The following is an 18,890-nucleotide window of genomic DNA, read 5'->3' as shown; positions in this document are numbered from 1 at the left end:
TTTTAACACTTTTAATATTTAATTTGTTTCTTTATGTTAGTTTAAATTTGTAATATTTTAATAAATATTAAAATATTATATGTTAATTTTAAAATAATTAAAAATATTTGAGAAGAATCTTTAATATTAATAAATACATAAATATAAATAATGGTGAAAAGATTGAATAAATAATTAATTAAAAATTAATTGTGATTAAGTTATTCACTTATCTTGTTTTTTTTCTGAAAAGTTTTAAATTTACAAATAATTAAATTTGTTTTAATTTTAAAATCAGCTAATATCTATTTTTACTGACACTGCACAACCTGCTAGTTCTATATGTATATTTTATTATCTTGTTTTGCTATGAAAAAGTGAGTATTTTGTTACAGTAAAAGTGTTTTTAGATTATATGCTTATTTTTAAAAAATTGCTGGATTGAATGTTTAAATTTGATTGATCTATGTGAGTTTTGAAAAAAGCATAAAATGTTTATCTTCTTTTTTTTTTTTGTTCAAACCATAAATTTTTTATCTATAAATAAAACATTAGGGGCAACAGTTTTGTTGATTAAAAGAATTGTAACTCTTATTTGTTTTATCTAATTATTTTTCGAAGTATATGTTGATTAATACAGTTAGTTCTTATTGAGAGTTTATAGTTGTTAGCTTCATACAGTTATATACTTGGCCAACCTATTATTTATTTTTTCTACCAATTCGAATTGTGGAAATTCACTATGGTAAAAGTCATTTTTGGCTTTCGCCAGACGAAACTGACACAAATGACCATTTTAGAAGCTAATATCTCCACCAGAAGCTAATATCTCCGATGCGTCCACACATTCAAAAGCACTATTTTCTCGGGCAGCATACCATAAGTTAAGGACTTTAAAGTCTTGTCTGAGTTTGGTTCCATAGATTCCTAGACTAAAATAGAACAGCCTGTCTTCCTCCACAGAGGTCAGCATTCTCGATACCAGCTTAAAGATTAAAGTGATCAGGTTCGATGGTTTATGCTTATATGTAAACCTGGTTGCTTGTTGATCAGTATGGAAGAAGTTGAACGCTCATCTCCTTCTATCTTTTTGGATAGTCTCTTCTAATTCTATTGACACCTGAATACTATATCTGAGAGTATGTGATCGCCTTATTTGCTTTCTTGAAACTGATTTCCTTCCCCCCGTTGCTAATGTGTTCTCATCCTCTGGAAGTATTTGAACACTACTTGTTAAAGAATAAAATATAAAGCAGAGTAATTCTGCAAGCTTTATGGATAGGACACTGTATAAGAGTTACCTTCCTGATGAGAACCAAATGGAAGAGGAAAAGCTACCCCTTGGCTGCTGAAACTTAGGCCGTTAACAAAACCTGTAAGAACCCAAAACATTACAAACTTCATAAGGCAAGATAAATTGCATTAGATTTCATGAGAAATAAGCAAGTGTGAAGAGCATACAGATATTGGAGCAATGGAACACTACATGAAGCCTTCTCTTGAGATTTCCATCCCTTTCTTTGCCACAAAATATCTGAAAAATATGGCAATGGCTGTTCCACCTTCTATAGTTATCTGTTGCAACAAAAGGCAATCAATGTTGTTACGTGAATGAGCTATAGATTTTTGTTTACGTAGTTGAGAGAGCCAATACAAACCATGAGGAACACGAAAACCATTAGAAGTATGAAAGTGGCGTTGTTCCTTTTCTTTAGGCAGTTATTGAGCCACTGATTACACTAAACATCCAAAGAGATAAAGCTTATGGATAAACAAACAAACAAAACAACAGAGTTTCAGATTCAGGAGTTAAACCACCAAACCTTACCCTGCAATTGTGAGCAAACCTTCAATACACCGTTTACATGGCATGACTGCGTTTTAAGTTATAACTTAAATAAAACACAAAGAAATCGTCTAGAGAAGTCAAACTTTCATAACAAAAGTGGTTCTAAAAAAAGGCAATACCTCTAAATCATAACGTGAAGCAATAAAAGATATCATTTTCCTCCTCATTAGGATCTGGTGTAACAGCATAATCTTTCATGGTGAAATAGTCCCACATACACACACACACACCAGTCAATGCTTTATAAGAAAAAATTACTAATATATATCCAAGACTACTGACGCTAAAATTGAATTAGGAATAACATATCAAAGTATATCTTCCAATCTATCTAACAAAACCAATCCAGAGAGACGGAGCATTTGTTACATGTGTTGTTTCCAGTACAGAAGGGAACATACCTGATAATCAGAAAGACCCGTTAAGTTTTTCAGACACATTACCATTGCAGAGAAAGACGGATGTCTTTCAGACGATTATCAAGACGGCGCTGAAGCAGGTGGTGTCGGGATTCCATGTCGCCAATTCTGTCCGTTCACCATATTTGATGAAGTTCTGTACGGATCTTAACGTCAAACTTAGAATCTGAACAAAGTGGCTACGATTCAAAATTCAAAACATCAATTTATCGGACGCCGAGATATCATTGAGATTCGTCTTCAGAGATTTGGTGGTGAAGGGGTTTATATAACGTGAAAAACAAAAGGAGTTGGAACGATAATGTCTCTTCTGATAAAAGGAGTAAAAGCAAAATTGAATGATCGAGAGTTGATGATAAATTCAGGGATGCGAAACGGTGACGACGAAGTGGAAGAGGCGGAGTTGATCTTCGCTTTCGTTGAAGATTAGAATGGAGAGATGTGTTTGAAATGGGCCATATGAGCCCAGACAAATGGCTCAGTTTTTTTGTACTGATTGAATGACAAACTAAAGGTTTTTCATTGGCTGGTTTTTTATGCTAACGTGTACGGTTTAGAAAGCTCGATATCCCCTTTTATTACTTGTTTGATTGAATAGAGAGAATATAAATATAAAAATATTAAAAATTATCTTTATGCATTAAGGTTTTTATTAAAGATAAATCATATATTCAAATATATTATGTCAATTAAATATAAAGTATTAAAAATAATTAATATAATAATTTATTTTAAATTTAATTTATGTGTATTTTCACAGTTTTAATATGAAATGAAGAAATGCTTTATTTTAAATTTAAATCATATAATTTTTAGTTATAGATTTTTTTTAAATTCTTTTATATATATATATATATATATGTATATGTATATATATGTACGCCTCCAACACGTATCCGCTTCCTAATTTTTTTTAAAAATCACGCTTATGCGTTTCCATACGCTTCCGCTTCCGCTTCCACTCCCACTTCCACTTCCACGTATCCGCTTCCGTTTCCATGTAACAGACTGAGAAACTGTTTTTACATTTAACTCAGTGGCAGACACAGTGAACGGGGGAACGTGCCCCCATCTAATTCTTCATTTTGTCTAAGTAACTAAGGTTAATCAATGACAGTGACCCCTATTGAATTATACGATATAGTGAAAAAATGTTAAGGGCCCCCGTTTAAATCTAGTTCTAGAACATATGAAAGCGTCCAGTTACTAGTTCAGTTCATTCTATTATATTCGGATTATGAGCCAAACTTTTTTTTCCGAGTTTAGTGAGTTCCATAAGATAAGCATGTTCCTAATGGGCCTACATAAGAGAGCTCCAAGCTTATCGATTTCGTTAGCACTTTATTTTGTTGGGTCAGTTAACGTTACTCAGTGGAATAAACTTTTACCCACTCATAAGCATAAAGAAAGTACATTTTGGCAAGGTCTATCATCAACTATGAGATCGGACCAGGCGTTTTATTTCCAAACATCCTTATCTACATTAATAAATAATGTAAAATGATAATTATATGATAGAAGGATAAGATAAGAACCAAGTAACGGAGTCGCACCGTTAACTTAAACTGACGAGATTCACAACTAATTTTTGGGTTAGATTGATGGTCCCTACTAAGAGATTTAATCTAGTGACTTTACTAAATCATCGTAAACCACTCGATCGACACAAGATCCAACGGTTCAGATTAAATTCAACAACAAGGACCTATCCGGTTTAACCGCTCTGGTGGACGGCTCTCCACGTGTCAACACCAAAAAGAGCGCGAGTATAAAATACAGTTTGCACGGCGTTAAAAAGGAAGTGTTGAAACCTCACTTTCAGTTAGCGCAGAGCCGTCAGAGACAGAACAACCTTAAAACTCAATAGAAGGAGACATCGAGGGAGGAAGGAACCGGATCTTAGATTCAATTAGACTATTTTGAATCCGGCGTGTTTCAGGGTTTAGGCTTGAGAAGGAGAAGAAGATACTTAGCTTTGTTCCTTTTTATGGCATCGGAGGATGCGAAGAGGAGTGAAGGGGTTAAGGCTCCGAGCAATGCCGTAATCGGGATCTGCAAGTCTTTGATCGCCGGTGGCGTTGCCGGCGGAGTGTGAGTTCCTCTTCCAAAATTCTCTTTCTTTTTTGGTCATTTTATTACCAAAAGTTTCAATTTTTGGATTGTTATTGTCGGATCCTAGGTCGAGAACTGCTGTTGCTCCGTTGGAGAGACTGAAGATTTTACTACAGGTGTTGTTCTTGTTGTGGTCTTTGGAATGGAGTATGGAATGTTTGCTTTAATTGGCTGGCTTTGTGTTGTCTTCTAGGTTCAAAATCCACACAGTATAAAGTACAATGGGACAGTTCAAGGATTGAAGTATATATGGAGGACCGAAGGCTTCCGTGGATTGTTTAAAGGGAATGGTGCTAACTGTGCTCGTATTGTTCCTAACTCTGCCGTCAAGTTCTTCAGCTACGAGCAGGCTTCCAAGTATGATCATCACTTTTCTCTGACCTTTACTTTGTGTGTGTGTGTGTATTCTTTTAATGTTATGAATATCCGATTTCTATAGTGGAAGGCTTTTCTAAAACAAGACAGACTTATTTGTAAAATGTGAATCTTTCAAGCTGTTGTTTTATTCTCTGTCTCTGCTTTGATTTGATGCACACTCTTATGACCTCGTTTTAATGACAGGGGGATACTCTACCTCTACCGGCAGCAAACAGGGAACGGTAAGTCTAATCTTATGATGATTACTAGACCAGACAATTAGTAATATATACAAACCAATAAGAGGTGTTGCTAATTTTGAGCTGGTGATATGCTATAGTTGCTACATTTGTTATGGAGATCGTTTCGTTGCTTTAAATCCATGTTCGGTGGATACTGTTAACTGTTACTTCTGTGGCGCTTCTTTTGAGCAGATGATGCTCAGCTCACACCTCTTCTACGGCTTGGAGCTGGAGCTTGTGCCGGAATCATTGCCATGTCAGCCACTTATCCTATGGACATGGTGCGGGGTAGACTCACTGTCCAGGTAAAGCATCTCTGTATCTCACGAGTAAGAATTTGACAGAGATTTTACCTTCTGCGGCTTCTTGTCAGATCATTTGTTTGGTCTCTTGTTCAAGTACTTGCATTATCTCTCTGAAAAAAAAACATGTCTTATCTGTTCAGACAGACAAATCTCCTTATCAATACAGAGGAATGGTCCATGCACTATCCACAGTCCTGCGTCAGGAAGGACCAAGAGCCTTGTACAGAGGATGGCTTCCATCTGTAATTGGAGTTGTCAGTCCCATCTCCTTCAAACTTGAAACCGCAACATGTATAAATACATTACACGATGCATCAAAAACTAACTAATACTTTTTAATCTCAGGTTCCCTACGTAGGCCTTAACTTTGCAGTCTACGAGTCTCTAAAAGACTGGCTGGTCAAATCAAAACCTTTTGGGATAATCGACAACAACAACTCGGAGCTTACGGTGACAACAAGACTCGCATGTGGAGCCATCGCTGGAACAATGGGCCAAACCGTTGCATACCCACTTGACGTAGTTCGTAGAAGAATGCAGATGGTTGGGTGGAAAGACGCTTCATCGGTTATCACAGGTGATGGTAGAGGCAAAGCTCCAATAGAGTATTCTGGAATGGTTGATGCGTTTAAGAAAACGGTTAGACATGAAGGCGTTGGAGCATTGTACAAGGGTTTGGTCCCTAACTCCGTCAAGGTTTGTCTCTCAAAATCCTTCTCTCTGTTTATCAAGGAGAGGGTGAATCACATAAGTTCATTGTGTGTTTGTTTCAGGTAGTGCCATCGATAGCAATAGCGTTTGTGACGTACGAGAAGGTTAAGGACATACTAGGAGTTGAGTTCAGGATATCAGATTGAAAGAAGAAGGAAGAAAGGAAAGGAGGAGACAAGAGAGTTCACGTGATTTATTATATTTTTTAATCTTAGATTTAAGATTTCTGATTTTATGTATTGCGCCAATAATAATAACTAATAATCAAAATTGAAACTCAGGAGCAAATAGATATTCAAAATTGAATGAAACTCAGTGTACACCTAGGCCATAGCCTGCCCGTGCAGAAAGAAGTAATGAGATATTTTTTTGTAGAGGCATAATGGGCTGAGAAAATAGACAAAGTGGGGGAGAGTAGGCCCAATAAGACTTGGGAACAAAACAATCAGCGCAGGTTAGCAGCTGTGGCTATGCCGAGAAACCTTGTTACCGAACCACCAGAGTCTCAGTCTCTCTGCCCGCACAAAATTTGTTTTCTTTTTAATTAATTAAGTTATCTCTGGGATTTTTACTTAATTGTTTTAAAAAGGCATCCGCGCCATCGTTTCATTTCATTTTCTCAATAATCATCGATCTAGCGAAAACCCTAGTTTTTTTCTGAGAGAAGAAGAAGAAGAAGAAGATGCCGAGAGAAATAATAACGCTGCAAGTGGGACAATGCGGGAACCAGATCGGGATGGAGTTCTGGAAACAGCTTTGCCTCGAGCACGGCATCAGTAAAGACGGTATCCTCGAAGACTTCGCTACTCAGGTCCTTCCTTCCTTCCTTCCTCTCGCTTGCTGTGTATTGTATCAATTGATTCTGATTGAGCTAATTTGGGATTTGATTTGATGATATTATTAGGGAGGTGATAGAAAAGATGTGTTTTTTTACCAAGCGGATGACCAACACTACATCCCACGAGCGCTTCTGATTGATTTGGAGCCTAGAGTTATCAATGGGATTCAGAACGGGGACTACCGGAATCTCTACAACCATGAGAACATCTTCGTTGCTGACCACGGTGGTGGTGCTGGAAACAACTGGGCCAGTGGTTATCACCAGGTTTGTTTACTTGACTTGTTTGATAACGAACCCTTGTCAAACAAAACAAAAAAAAAATCGATGTGGGGGTTGTTACATGACTTTCTAAATTTGGTTTAGGGGAAAGGGGTTGAAGAGGAAATAATGGACATGATTGATCGAGAAGCTGATGGAAGTGACAGCCTTGAGGGTTTTGTTCTTTGCCATTCCATTGCTGGTGGCACTGGCTCAGGTTTTCACTATCACTCCTTCCTCATTACAGTCTAGTTTGCAAACTTATAAGCTTAATTTTATGGGAGTTCTTGACACTCTGAGTTTAGGCTTTATTTACTTCTTCTTTTAGGGAGAATGACTTTTTTTTTTGTATGCTAGCATGAAGTTAATGACTTATTAAGCCCTTCATTAGTTTAGCATTAAGGACCTTTCTCCATCCTGTTTAGTCTGCAATGCATTTGCTTAATTAATTTTGTTTTTTAGATTAAATTCATTCCTCAATAGACTAATTTGTAAACTCATAAGCTTAGTTTTATGGGACTTCTTGACATTTCTGAGTTTAAGTTCTCAGGTTTATTTGCTGCTGCTTCTACTGTGAATGACTTATTAAGCATTTGTCGCAACTCTTATAGGATTAAATACATTCATTCCTCTATGGTGTTTAGTCTGTAATGCATTTGCTAAATGATAAGTCTTGTTGTGTGACTTTTGGCATATATGCGTTTTTGAGTTAAATGTTCTCAGGCTTTTCTAAATGCTTCTTGTGATCTGAATGAAGGTATGGGCTCTTACCTACTGGAGACTCTGAACGACCGCTACAGCAAGAAGCTGGTTCAGACATATAGCGTCTTCCCCAACCAGATGGAAACAAGTGATGTAGTTGTCCAGCCCTACAATTCCCTCCTCACACTGAAACGCCTCACCTTAAACGCTGACTGCGTCGTCGTCCTCGACAACACCGCGTTGACTAGAATCGCCGTGGAGCGCCTCCATCTCACCAACCCCACCTTCGCTCAAACGAATTCGCTAGTCTCAACCGTGATGTCCGCCAGCACAACGACGCTGCGTTATCCTGGATACATGAACAACGACTTGGTTGGCTTGCTTGCGTCTCTGATCCCGACGCCGAGGTGCCACTTCCTCATGACGGGTTATACTCCGCTGACCGTTGAGCGCCAGGCGAATGTCATTCGTAAGACAACCGTGCTGGATGTCATGAGGAGGCTCCTGCAGCCGAAGAATGTGATGGTGTCGTCTTATGCTAGGAACAAGGAAGCTAGTCAGGCGAAGTACATATCAATCTTGAATATTATTCAAGGAGAAGTCGATCCCACTCAGGTACCAACTCTTCTTGTCTGACTTGTAATCGGTTGATTCTGTCTTGGTGATGATGTTATCTACCTGTGTTTGTTTCATTAGGTGCATGAGAGTTTGCAGAGGATACGAGAAAGGAAGCTCGTTAACTTCATTGAATGGGGACCTGCAAGCATACAGGTTCGACTTATTGCTTCTGACTTGACCATGGACTTTGCATCACAATTTTTTTCTTTGACAGGTTGCACTTTCCAAGAAGTCTCCATATGTTCAAACTGCCCATAGGGTAATCATTCGTTGTTCCATATATATATATATATATATCTTAAGTAAGACTAAAGACTCTTTTACTTAAGTGGTGTATCTGATGATATTTCAGGTCAGTGGTCTTATGTTAGCAAGCCACACAAGTATAAGGCACCTTTTCAGCAAATGTTTGAGCCAATATGATAAACTGAGGAAGAAGCAAGCTTTTCTTGACAATTACCGAAAGTTTCCCATGTTTGTAAGTTGACAGCTTTAGATGTCCTGCTTTTGTTTTGGTTTCGTGTTTCTTGCAGCACCAAAGCTTTGACTATTGATTATGGGTATGGACAGGACAATGATCTCTCAGAGTTTGATGAAGCAAGAGACATCATTGAGAGTTTGGTAGATGAGTACAAGGCCTGTGAATCTCCAGATTACATCAAATGGGGGATGGAGGTATGTATATAGTCAGCTTTTAACATCTATAATCTATGGAGGAAGACTAAACGATAATTGTATACTATGTTTGTGTCTTTCTCACAGGATCCTGAACAGCTTGTAACTGGTGAAGGCAATGCTTCTGGTGTTGTGGATCCTAGGATGGCGTTCTAAGTAAGAATAAATGAAAATCCAGAGTAAAGTCATTATGATGTTTTCACTTTTAAATGAGATTTTTCAGGTCATCATAGGTTTTCTTACATTATAATGGTGTTTGGTAGGATAAGTAGTAACGATTGAGAGTGTTGGCACCTAAACCTTGAATGGTATAAAACTATTAATGTATCTTGATGTGTGATGAAGACCGACTTTGCAACATTGTTATATTTCTAGTCCTTGATCATTGTCCCAATTTCAAACATAAATAGAGGGGACATCTGATTTTACATTTTATTTTATCCGACTTAAAGAAACAAAGAGTAGAATAAACGGCAACAACTTTGTAAAGGGTTGAAAGATCTTATTGGGGCCCGTGGAAGATTAGATTAGTGGGCCACTTGCCAACTTGCTTCACCTCTCAATCTCTTGTGGCCCAATCTTGATCAACCATCTGGGATTACATCCACTTTTTCCTAGTTATTTTACTCGTTTGGATTTAATATAATCTTTCAGACTTGTGAGTGTTTAATTCCGGAAATGAAAAATTAACAATATACACATTCATGTAGAGTCGGCTTCTCTTTTCTTAGAGAGAGAGGGTTTTTCTCTGGAACTCTCTTATTCTTATCTCTTTCATATATTTCAGAAGAAGAGAATTTACCGGCAGTTTTTTGTCTCGATCACTGGTTTCTTCCGGTTTATGGCTCCCGACGGTTCGGGTTTTTGACTCCGGGAAGTGGTGGTTTTTTCAACGATGTCTTCACCGGCTTTTGTCTCCGGGAATAGATGATTTCATTACATCTTCTCCGCCGGCTTTTCACCGGTGTTTTCCCGGTTTAGTTTGATCGTTGTTTCTGCTTTCACCTTGTTCCATCGACTTTCGTTCTAATCCCCTGAATCCTTTCTCTCCTTCGACTAGGAAGATCGTAGTTCTCTTAGATCGATCGAAGACGGTGGCTTTCCTGAAGCGGTGATCCGGTTGCGTTATGGCTGTCCGTGAAGACTGTTTTGTTGGTCGTTCACCGATCTTTCTCCGCTTCGGCAGAGCTCCGACGTGACTCCTTCCGGAGGAAGTGGAGGCTCTTTGTATTGATGTGTGTTTCAGATTCGTGTGTCGAACGTACACTTGGTGGCAAGTGTCGTCTTACTTCTCCTATGGTTTTTTTCTAGTGGGCTGAAGGTTCATAGAGTTTTGTAAATGCAGTATGTTGTTTTAGACTTTAGTTTCTGTTTTGTGTTGGGTTCAGTTCTTGTTGGGCTTTGACCCATTAATAAAAATATCCAGTAGAAAAAAAAAAGTGAGTGTTTAATTCTGAATCTACAAACCTAAAAATCCTTTTTTTATATATTAGCTGGTTCTCTGTTCTAAATCTTTAGATCAAAACATTAAAAACCGAACATCTAATGAGAATAGAACTGGAAGTCCCTAACCGGATCAGCCTTCCTGCAATTATTTTGATTTTTATTTGATTTTTGATTTTGCTTTTAATTTTAATTTTTGTCCTATATAGAGCATTAACTTCAAATTGTAAAAAAATATCATAGCAACATTTAAAACAATATTAATATGGACATTATAAACACTTTGGGATATACTGCCTCTTCACGTTGGTACAATCTCAAAAGAAAAAAAATCAAATAACTAAAATTAGCTAATAAACCTTTATAAACACTTTTGACATTTTTATCTTAATCTTAACTAATAATACTCCTCCTACTTAGTCATATATACCCACAAAATCCAGCCGACCAGAACCGTCCACGTCACTGACTGGCAAAGACCAATTTGTGTATTAATCATTCTCGAAGAAATTGTCTACATCCCATGGAGACGCATCGAAATCTTCGCTCAAATCGAACGAGAAATCTTCCGGTTCGTTCTCTTCTTTCGGTATAACCGGGTTTAGTAACGGTTTCTCGATTTCGATTTCATCATCCAGAAACAAAGGCTCCGGAGGAGTTTCCGAATCCCAAAAGTACTCCCCGGCGAGGCACAGATCCGGCAACGAATACGGATCCGGGAACAAGCTCGCCGGCTCCACCTCCGAGGATAGCTCGATTGGTTCGATCTCAACCTCTGTTTTCTCGTTGAAGTTGAATCGGAGAACAGACGTCGGAGAACGGAGGCTCTGGCTCCCGGAATCGCATCCCGAAACCGTTTCTAGATCGATCACCGGCGAAGGAGACGGAGGAGGAGGAGGAGTCAGAAAATTCGTCTGTGCGTTATGGCCTCTGAATTTAATCGCGGCCCGATCGTAAACCATAGCAGCTTCCTCTGCCGTCACGAAAGTCCCTAGCCACACCCGAGAACGGCTCGACGGATCTCGGATCTCCGCCGCGAATTTCCCCCACGGCCTCCGCCTCACGCCTCTGTACTTTACGGGATTCGCTGACACGTCATCATTTCCGCCTTTTCTAGCTTTCCTCGAAGAGGATGATTTGGTTTCGCCGAATCTAATCTCCTCCACGTAACGTTTCACTCTCGGGGCAACCGTTACGTTGCTGTTGTTATCATCATCGTCGTCGCTTGATGAGTCGGTTGCGAAAGGATCTGTATAAGCGATTCGGACCACTCTCGGAGAGTCGTTGGATGGTTTAGCCGGGACAGGTGTCACCTTGTGATGCTCTGTGAACTTTACTCTTCTCGTTCGTCTCTCCATCTACTCTGCTTTGGTTTGGTTGGAGAGAGAGGGAGAGGGAGAAAGAGAAGAGTCAAGGTGTTAAAGAAGAATCGCCGTTTCTTAGGAACATCCTCTTCTTTAAATATTACTCTCATTTTATTAAACGTAAAATTTACATTAAATTTTTTGTCAACAGTAGGGGAGAAACTAATGCGCGTTTAAACCGGTTAATAGCACTAATTTTATGCATAATACTGGGATTTAATATGAGGAGAACCGATGGGGATCCTAAACGGCTTTCCGCATCTTAGATTGAGACGTTAGATTTCTCACACGTGTTTGTTACCGTACCGAAAGCAGAGCCTCTGTCCTATTCTAATAGCTTGGTCTCCAAGCTTTTTCATTCTCCCACTCGCAGTGTGGTGTACAAACAACTCACGCGCTATGAAGTGGGACCCCTTTCATGTGAGATTAGTCACGAGGATTGTCACTTACCATAGATTTGTTTGGTAGTGAATCTATTGATGTGTATTAAAAGAGTAATATAATCTCGTGTTAATTGGAAACGTAATTTGTTTATTCTGGAAATGTGTGATATTTTGCTTGGAGGCCAAGTCACTACTAGCTCCCTCTGATATTTTAATGTATCTCACAGAAACATAGATTAGATTTCCTTAATTTTTTTTATTGTGCTTTGACTAGAATTGGTCGGGAAAAAATCATTAAAAACACGAAAACCGCATAATTTAATTTTAAAATTTACAATAACTTATTTCCTGAAACTAACATCCTGCTGGTAGTTGTGGGCACGGATCAAATATCCGGATTTTTGAAAGTATTTGTGATATGGTTCATATGTCACGGATATCTAATTTTTCGATTAGCCTTACTTCGGAAAAATACGGATATTCGGAAATACGGATATCTGGAAAATAAATAGATATTTGCGGATATTTACGAATACTTACGGATATCTCATATGTTTTCATTAATACAAATAATATTAAAATTTTGATACAAATTTATTTTGTAAAATAATTTTTTGCATGATATATATGATAAAAATTAAAAGAAGTAGTGAATCTACATATTTTGTAAATTTTTTGAACTTAATTAACAATTATAATAACAAGAAAACTTAAGAAAAAAATTATAATTGTCATAAATGTGTTCTCTTCCTTTTATGTAATACTTTTATATAAGTAATTATGTGAATAGAATTTATCAAATCATATGTTAGAATAATAATTATATAATTTTATACATTAAAAACTTTAAATATAATCAAGATATATATGTATTTATATATTGACGGATCGGATATCCGCTTCCCAAAATTTTAATATTTGTGATTTGCTTCGATTTTAACGGATATTGATTTTTAGTATTTGTTTTGCTTCGAAAGTTTACGGATATTCGGAATTTTCGGATCGAATCGAAACGAATAACGAATCGAATCAAATCTAACGGATAAAATGCCCAGCCCTACCTGCTAGATTACTACTTACATTGCTTGTGATTTCAGATTTTTAATAGCTCGGCGAGAGTGAAATTTATAAATTAAAAACAAAATTGTTTTTATACATATGATCATTTTGGTTTAACAGATGACTACTAAAATGAAATAGATAAAACTATAAGAATAATTATTTATAGAAATTAAATAGAATAGAATTAGCATTCCACTTATTCCATAACCTTTTGAGGTTGGGTGAGTTTTCAAATGACTTTTATTTTTTCTAAAATAAAATGAAATATATTTATTTTTGCATTAAAATAAAAATTTCACAATTGAAAATGAATAAATGTAGAAAATAAGTAAATTATAAATATATAAAGTTGCAAAAGGAAAAAAAAAAAAAAAAACATGCAATCCGGATGTTTTCTTATCAACCTATCTATGTATAATGTTTTTAATGTTTTTAACAATACTTGAAATGGTTACGTAGTCCTTGAAATGTTTTCCAGCTCATGTCTTGATTATAATTGCTTGAAACTTATCTATGAGGGTTAGAGCTTGAGACATAGATAGAATCATTGACAAAATTGCTTCCCGTATATTCTTTTGGTGACTTCATCAATTTCTTATAAGAGACAAATCAATGCTCAATGATTCCCATCATTCCACAGCAAAATCCAAATCAAAAACAAGCCCACACATGGACCAGCTCAAAATGTGTTACTAAAAGGCTTAGGTTTGGTATCTTTGTTCCAAAAAAAATTCTTATAGATTTATTTTTTGGTTAAAAAAAAAAAAAAAAGCGACGGTCTTTATCGCCCTACTAATCACGAACTGAATTCCACTTGGCCGATGACTCATCTGATGGTGGTCACTGGAGATGGAAAATGGCGCGGTGGATCTTTCGTTCATAACAAAATGGGTGTGAGGGCAATTCTGTATTTTGTTGCTCATGCTTGTGCACGTAGGGTTGCCTAGCCACTTCTTTCACCTCTGTTTGAACTTCTTTTATTTCTTTCATTTTAGACAATGCATTTTACTGTCCGTCTTTCACCTTGATAACTTTGTTCCAAAAACATTTACATATCAAAAACTGAAACCCAAAATTTTGTAAACTGTGTAAATCATTAAAAACAAGAAGACCGCATAATTTAGTTTTAAAAATTACAATAACTTATTTCCTGAAACTAAAATCCTACTAGACTACTACTAGACTACTACTTACATTGCTTGTGATTTTAGGTTTTTTAATAGCTTCGCATTATTAGCCACTCTTGGTAAGATCATATAATAGGAGTAAGAAACAGTCGATAAAAATATGATATTTATAACAGCACGTAGCAAGACCATTTTCGTAGTAGGTACTAGTTAGAAAGTGTATGTCTTGAATTGTCTAATTTAGAAGGGAAAAACTTATAAATATCATTCCATCATCTCGTCCGTCACGAGCCCGTCATTTTCTTATACGTCATTAGACTCACCACCTTTCATTTCATTACACATGCATACCCAACACGTACACACAATTTAAATCAGCAATGAATCTTTATATAAAAACCTCAACAGTTTACATCAAAGTTCAGAATATATTAATAACTCGATCTTCAGACAGAACTTTGATTTTTCATCTGACTAAGATTTGTCGCATGACTAAGAATATTGGTCCAGATTCGGTTGTTTCTTCTATGGTTTAGATTTTATGTAGTCTCGTTTGAGCAACATTTCTCACTACTTTTACAAATAAAAACTGTTACAATCTATAAGAAAAAAAACGATGTAAAGGAACTAAACTTATCGAATCAAATAACACACATTATGATTCTATGGTGTAGTATAGTGGTATAGTACTCATTGAGTCATTGGTGTGAAACAAAAATGAAAGAAAAGAGAAATTTCCTAAGATAACAAATTTTAAGGTTTTATCACAAAAATAGTTTTTAATAAAGAAAATGACAAAAATAAGTTTTATTAAAGGGTATTTCTAGACTGTATTTTTACCCTATGGTTAACTAATCTAGACTTAGGTTTTAGAGTTAAGGAGAAGATTTTGGGGATAGAGTGTCAATTTTTAAAAAATAAAAAATAAAAATAAAAAATAAAAAAATTCAAAATAAAAAGGGGATATTTTGATCATTTTTTTTTAGGGTTATTTTAGTGACAAAAACTTAAAAATGACTATTTGAGAGAATTGCCAGAATGAAAATGTTGATTTGCAACAAATATCATTAATCCAATAAGATTAGATTAAAGCTTTGATTGGTAGAGCATTAACATTAGCAGTAGTAGTATGATATAGAAGTAGTATGCTACATGAGCTGTATGTTTTTGCTAAATTGTTTAATAAGATGATTGGTAGAGCAGTATGAGTATGCTATTTAAAATTATTACAAAAATTAATATATAATATATAATATATTTATTTTAATAAATATATTTCTAATATATATACATATAAATATATTAACATATAAAATTAAAAGATATATAATTAATTTATTTTATTTAATAATTTTAAAATTATGCTTATATCGAAAAATATTATTTTTAAATAAATTTTATAATTAAAAATATGTATTTTTAAAAATAGTATTTTAAATTTAAAATATAATTTAATTTATATCAAAATTTTATTGTAAATTAATTTTAGAAATTAAATTATTAAAAAAATACTTTTATTGTAAATTAATTTTTTAAAAATCAAAATTTTATTTCCTAGATATAAAAATAATTTTATGATATTATTAAATAAAATAAATGAATTAATTATATATTTTCTTTAATTTTATAAATTATAAATGTAAATGCTCTTCTAAAAGTTTGATATGAGAGCATTGACCAGAGAATATTTGGAAAGCATTAGTATTTAATAAATGTTTTTCTAAATGTTTTTCTAACAATTGTTGATTGGTTAACGTAGAACATAAAACTAATGCTAAGAGCACCATTATTGCAGGTTCCAAAAGAGTTTTTAAAGGTTTGGGTCCCACAAAAATTGTAAAACCGGTTGCAAAAGGCTTTGAACGAAGAAACGATCGTGGTGGATCCAGCTCTAAGTAAAACTTCATCAGCATATGTTCACCAAATTGATTCTTGTTTGTAGCCAAAAACAAATGTCTTAAAAAAAATCCAACTATGCATTTACACCAAAAGAAAATCGACTATGCACATACACATACACATACACATACACATACACATACACGGCTACAGCCAAACGGTCGTTAAGTCAACCTCCTGACTCTCGTAGTAATTTTACCATTGTACCCTTATAATCTGAACTAACTCAGACAGAACAAAAAAAAAAACTAAAGCCCTACGCTTTGGTTTCACTCGTTCGTCGGGAGTGTCTCGAATCGCCGCCGTCCATAAACCTCCGTCGTATCTCCGCGGCAAATTTTAAGGTAAGCCTCGTCTCTCTCTCCCCGCGTCTTTCAGATTTTGTTGGTTCTCTGTTTTGGAAGTATCGAACTTGGTTTAGTCTCTGTGTCTCATTGCTCTCTCATCATTGCTCTCATTTAGAGTTAACAGCAATGGAGTATGTAAACCCTGAAGGTCTTAGATTAGATGGTCGCCGATTCAATGAGGTATCTTTCTTTTGCATCGGCTGTGAATCAATCTCTCTATCTCTTATGCTGGTTTTGTAATAGATGAGGCAAATCGTAGCTGAAGTGGGAGTGGTTTCCAGGGCTGACGGGTAAACACATATCTTGATCTCAGTTCTTAATTTGGCACTTTCATGAATTAACAAAAAAAAAACCCAAACTTTTCATGTCTAGCTCTGCTGTCTTCGAGATGGGTAATACCAAAGTAATCGCAGCTGTTTATGGCCCAAGAGAGGTGCTTTTTCACTCATTCTCTAAGTTTCTTATGTACCTTTCTGTGTGTTTGATTGTGTGTCTCTTTGCTCATTCAGATTCAGAACAAGAGCCAACAAAAGAATGGTCATGCATTGGTGTGTACATGTTTGTGTGTATTATTCTTGGCTTAATGCTTTTATAAATTTGAAATGCTTGTGCCTTTTTCACTCTAATTGGTAGGTGATGTGTGAGTATAGTATGGCTCATTTTAGTACTGGTGATCGTAGAAGACAGAAAAACGACAGGTTGGTTACACACTTACTACAATATCTAAAAGACTCAAACTTTTGTTCTTGCAGTTACAAAAAAGTTGAATTGGTTGTGTGTTATCATGGTATGGTCAGGCGATCAACAGAGTTATCTCTTGTCATCCGTCAGACAATGGAAGCTTGCATATTAACCGAAGTATTGCCTCATTCTCAGGTCTTCCCTTCTTTTTTACTTTCCAGTGAAATTTTAGAATCAGAATATTGAGTTTTAGATTGTTTCTTTTTATGCAGATTGACATCTTCCTTCAAGTTCTACAAGCTGATGGAGGTAACTGTTCTTCAAACCCTCTCTTTATCTTAATCTCTGGGATCTTTCATTAATGCTATGTTTGTGTAATCATTAATCAGGAACAAGATCAGCTTGTATCAATGCTGCGACTCTAGCTCTTGCTGACGCTGGAATACCAATGCGTGATCTTGCTGTTTCCTGCAGTGCTGGATACTTGAACAGTACTCCACTTCTTGATCTTAACTATGTCGAAGATAGCGCCGGAGGAGCTGATGTTACCGTAGGCATTCTACCTAAACTAGACAAAGTGACACTCCTACAGGTTCATCCTTCTCTCTTATATCCCCAATCAAATTGTTTTTAATTTATTGGTTGAAAATGTGTAGATGGATGCAAAGTTACCGATGGAAACATTTGAAACGGTGTTTGCATTGGCTTCTGAAGGCTGCAAGGCGATTGCTGAGAGAGTACGCGAGGTAAAAGCAATGGAGTTTCTGAATCCTTTTTTTGTGCCACCATTGAAGAGCATTCTTTGTTTTCTAAAATCTTTGGTTCTGCTTTTTGAAGGTACTTCAAGAAAACACCAAACAGCTAGAGTATCGTCGAGCTGCATAAACTTCAGAGCTAGAGAAAGAAAACAAAACTAATATGTCCCAAGCTTTTTTTGTCAATGTCTTTGTTAAATGTTGCTGCTAATTTTTCCCAAACTCAAAAGTTAGTAATGCAACAGTCAAACTATAGATTGAACACACAATGGTCTCATGTGTTTTAAGGTTTGTGTGAAACCTCAAATCTTAGTTTTGAGGATGGTTTTCTCCACTGATAAAACCTTCAATCTGACTTTAAAAAGAAATTTAATTTGGATTATAGTCCTTAAAACTTATCAAAGTTAATAAAAATACAAAAAACTTTTATAAATAATGAAACATATATTAAAAAGAGAAAATTGCCAAAACGGAACAAAAAAACAACATAATTATCCTTATGGTATAAAACCATATTTGTCCATTTATTCTCCATTCTAACCTTTCCATTTCTGAAATTTAATTAAATAAATAGTTTTACGAAGAGAAAAAGATAAAAATAGCACTAAATCAAGTTTTTGTTCCCAAACTAACACTCAAAGTCAAAAGTCACAAAAATAGCACTTAATGTTTTATCAAAAGTCACAAACTTAGGGTTTAGAGTTAAAGGGTGGGGTTTAGGATTTAAAGTTTAGGGTTTAGAGTTTAGGGTTTAGGGTTTA

At 35.7% G+C, this 18,890-nt stretch overlaps 4 protein-coding genes across 5 annotated transcripts; 3 read left to right on the top strand and 1 right to left on the bottom strand.

Moving 5' to 3' along the window:
• Positions 1 to 4,047: 4,047 nt before the first annotated feature.
• Positions 4,048 to 6,281, top strand: LOC106312176 (mitochondrial adenine nucleotide transporter ADNT1-like). The gene is made up of 8 exons (XM_013749587.1): positions 4,048 to 4,338; positions 4,427 to 4,475; positions 4,553 to 4,716; positions 4,921 to 4,958; positions 5,151 to 5,263; positions 5,404 to 5,517; positions 5,609 to 5,959; positions 6,037 to 6,281. Exons 1-8 carry the CDS (start codon positions 4,235 to 4,237, stop codon positions 6,118 to 6,120), a joined length of 1,017 nt encoding a protein of 338 aa, XP_013605041.1. The 5' UTR covers positions 4,048 to 4,234; the 3' UTR covers positions 6,121 to 6,281.
• A 156-nt stretch (positions 6,282 to 6,437) lies between these two features.
• Positions 6,438 to 9,445, top strand: LOC106312175 (tubulin gamma-1 chain). The gene is made up of 9 exons (XM_013749586.1): positions 6,438 to 6,785; positions 6,879 to 7,079; positions 7,179 to 7,290; positions 7,831 to 8,390; positions 8,472 to 8,546; positions 8,608 to 8,652; positions 8,746 to 8,871; positions 8,964 to 9,068; positions 9,156 to 9,445. Exons 1-9 carry the CDS (start codon positions 6,657 to 6,659, stop codon positions 9,222 to 9,224), a joined length of 1,422 nt encoding a protein of 473 aa, XP_013605040.1. The 5' UTR covers positions 6,438 to 6,656; the 3' UTR covers positions 9,225 to 9,445.
• A 1,303-nt stretch (positions 9,446 to 10,748) lies between these two features.
• On the bottom strand, positions 10,749 to 12,047 carry LOC106309803 (ethylene-responsive transcription factor CRF6). Its single transcript, XM_013746939.1, has one exon. The coding sequence runs from the start codon at positions 11,867 to 11,869 to the stop codon at positions 11,003 to 11,005; it is 867 nt and encodes a 288-aa protein (XP_013602393.1). The 5' UTR covers positions 11,870 to 12,047; the 3' UTR covers positions 10,749 to 11,002.
• A 4,547-nt stretch (positions 12,048 to 16,594) lies between these two features.
• LOC106309936 (exosome complex component RRP41-like) lies at positions 16,595 to 18,282 on the top strand. Of its 2 annotated transcripts, none has more exons than XM_013747096.1 (11): positions 16,595 to 16,690; positions 16,809 to 16,873; positions 16,937 to 16,983; positions 17,066 to 17,126; positions 17,203 to 17,241; positions 17,327 to 17,391; positions 17,491 to 17,551; positions 17,647 to 17,683; positions 17,764 to 17,966; positions 18,031 to 18,120; positions 18,212 to 18,282. In XM_013747096.1, exons 2-11 carry the CDS (start codon positions 16,820 to 16,822, stop codon positions 18,257 to 18,259), a joined length of 705 nt encoding a protein of 234 aa, XP_013602550.1. In that variant the 5' UTR covers positions 16,595 to 16,690; positions 16,809 to 16,819; the 3' UTR covers positions 18,260 to 18,282. The 2 variants fall into 2 exon arrangements, with proteins under 2 accessions (XP_013602550.1, XP_013602549.1); XM_013747095.1 differs by having other exon boundaries at positions 17,491 to 17,569.
• Positions 18,283 to 18,890: the final 608 nt, after the last annotated feature.

Source organism: Brassica oleracea, chromosome C8 (assembly GCF_000695525.1).
Source record: "Brassica oleracea var. oleracea cultivar TO1000 chromosome C8, BOL, whole genome shotgun sequence".
Lineage (NCBI taxonomy): Eukaryota > Viridiplantae > Streptophyta > Magnoliopsida > Brassicales > Brassicaceae > Brassica > Brassica oleracea.
This window is presented reverse-complemented; position numbering and strand designations above follow the sequence as displayed.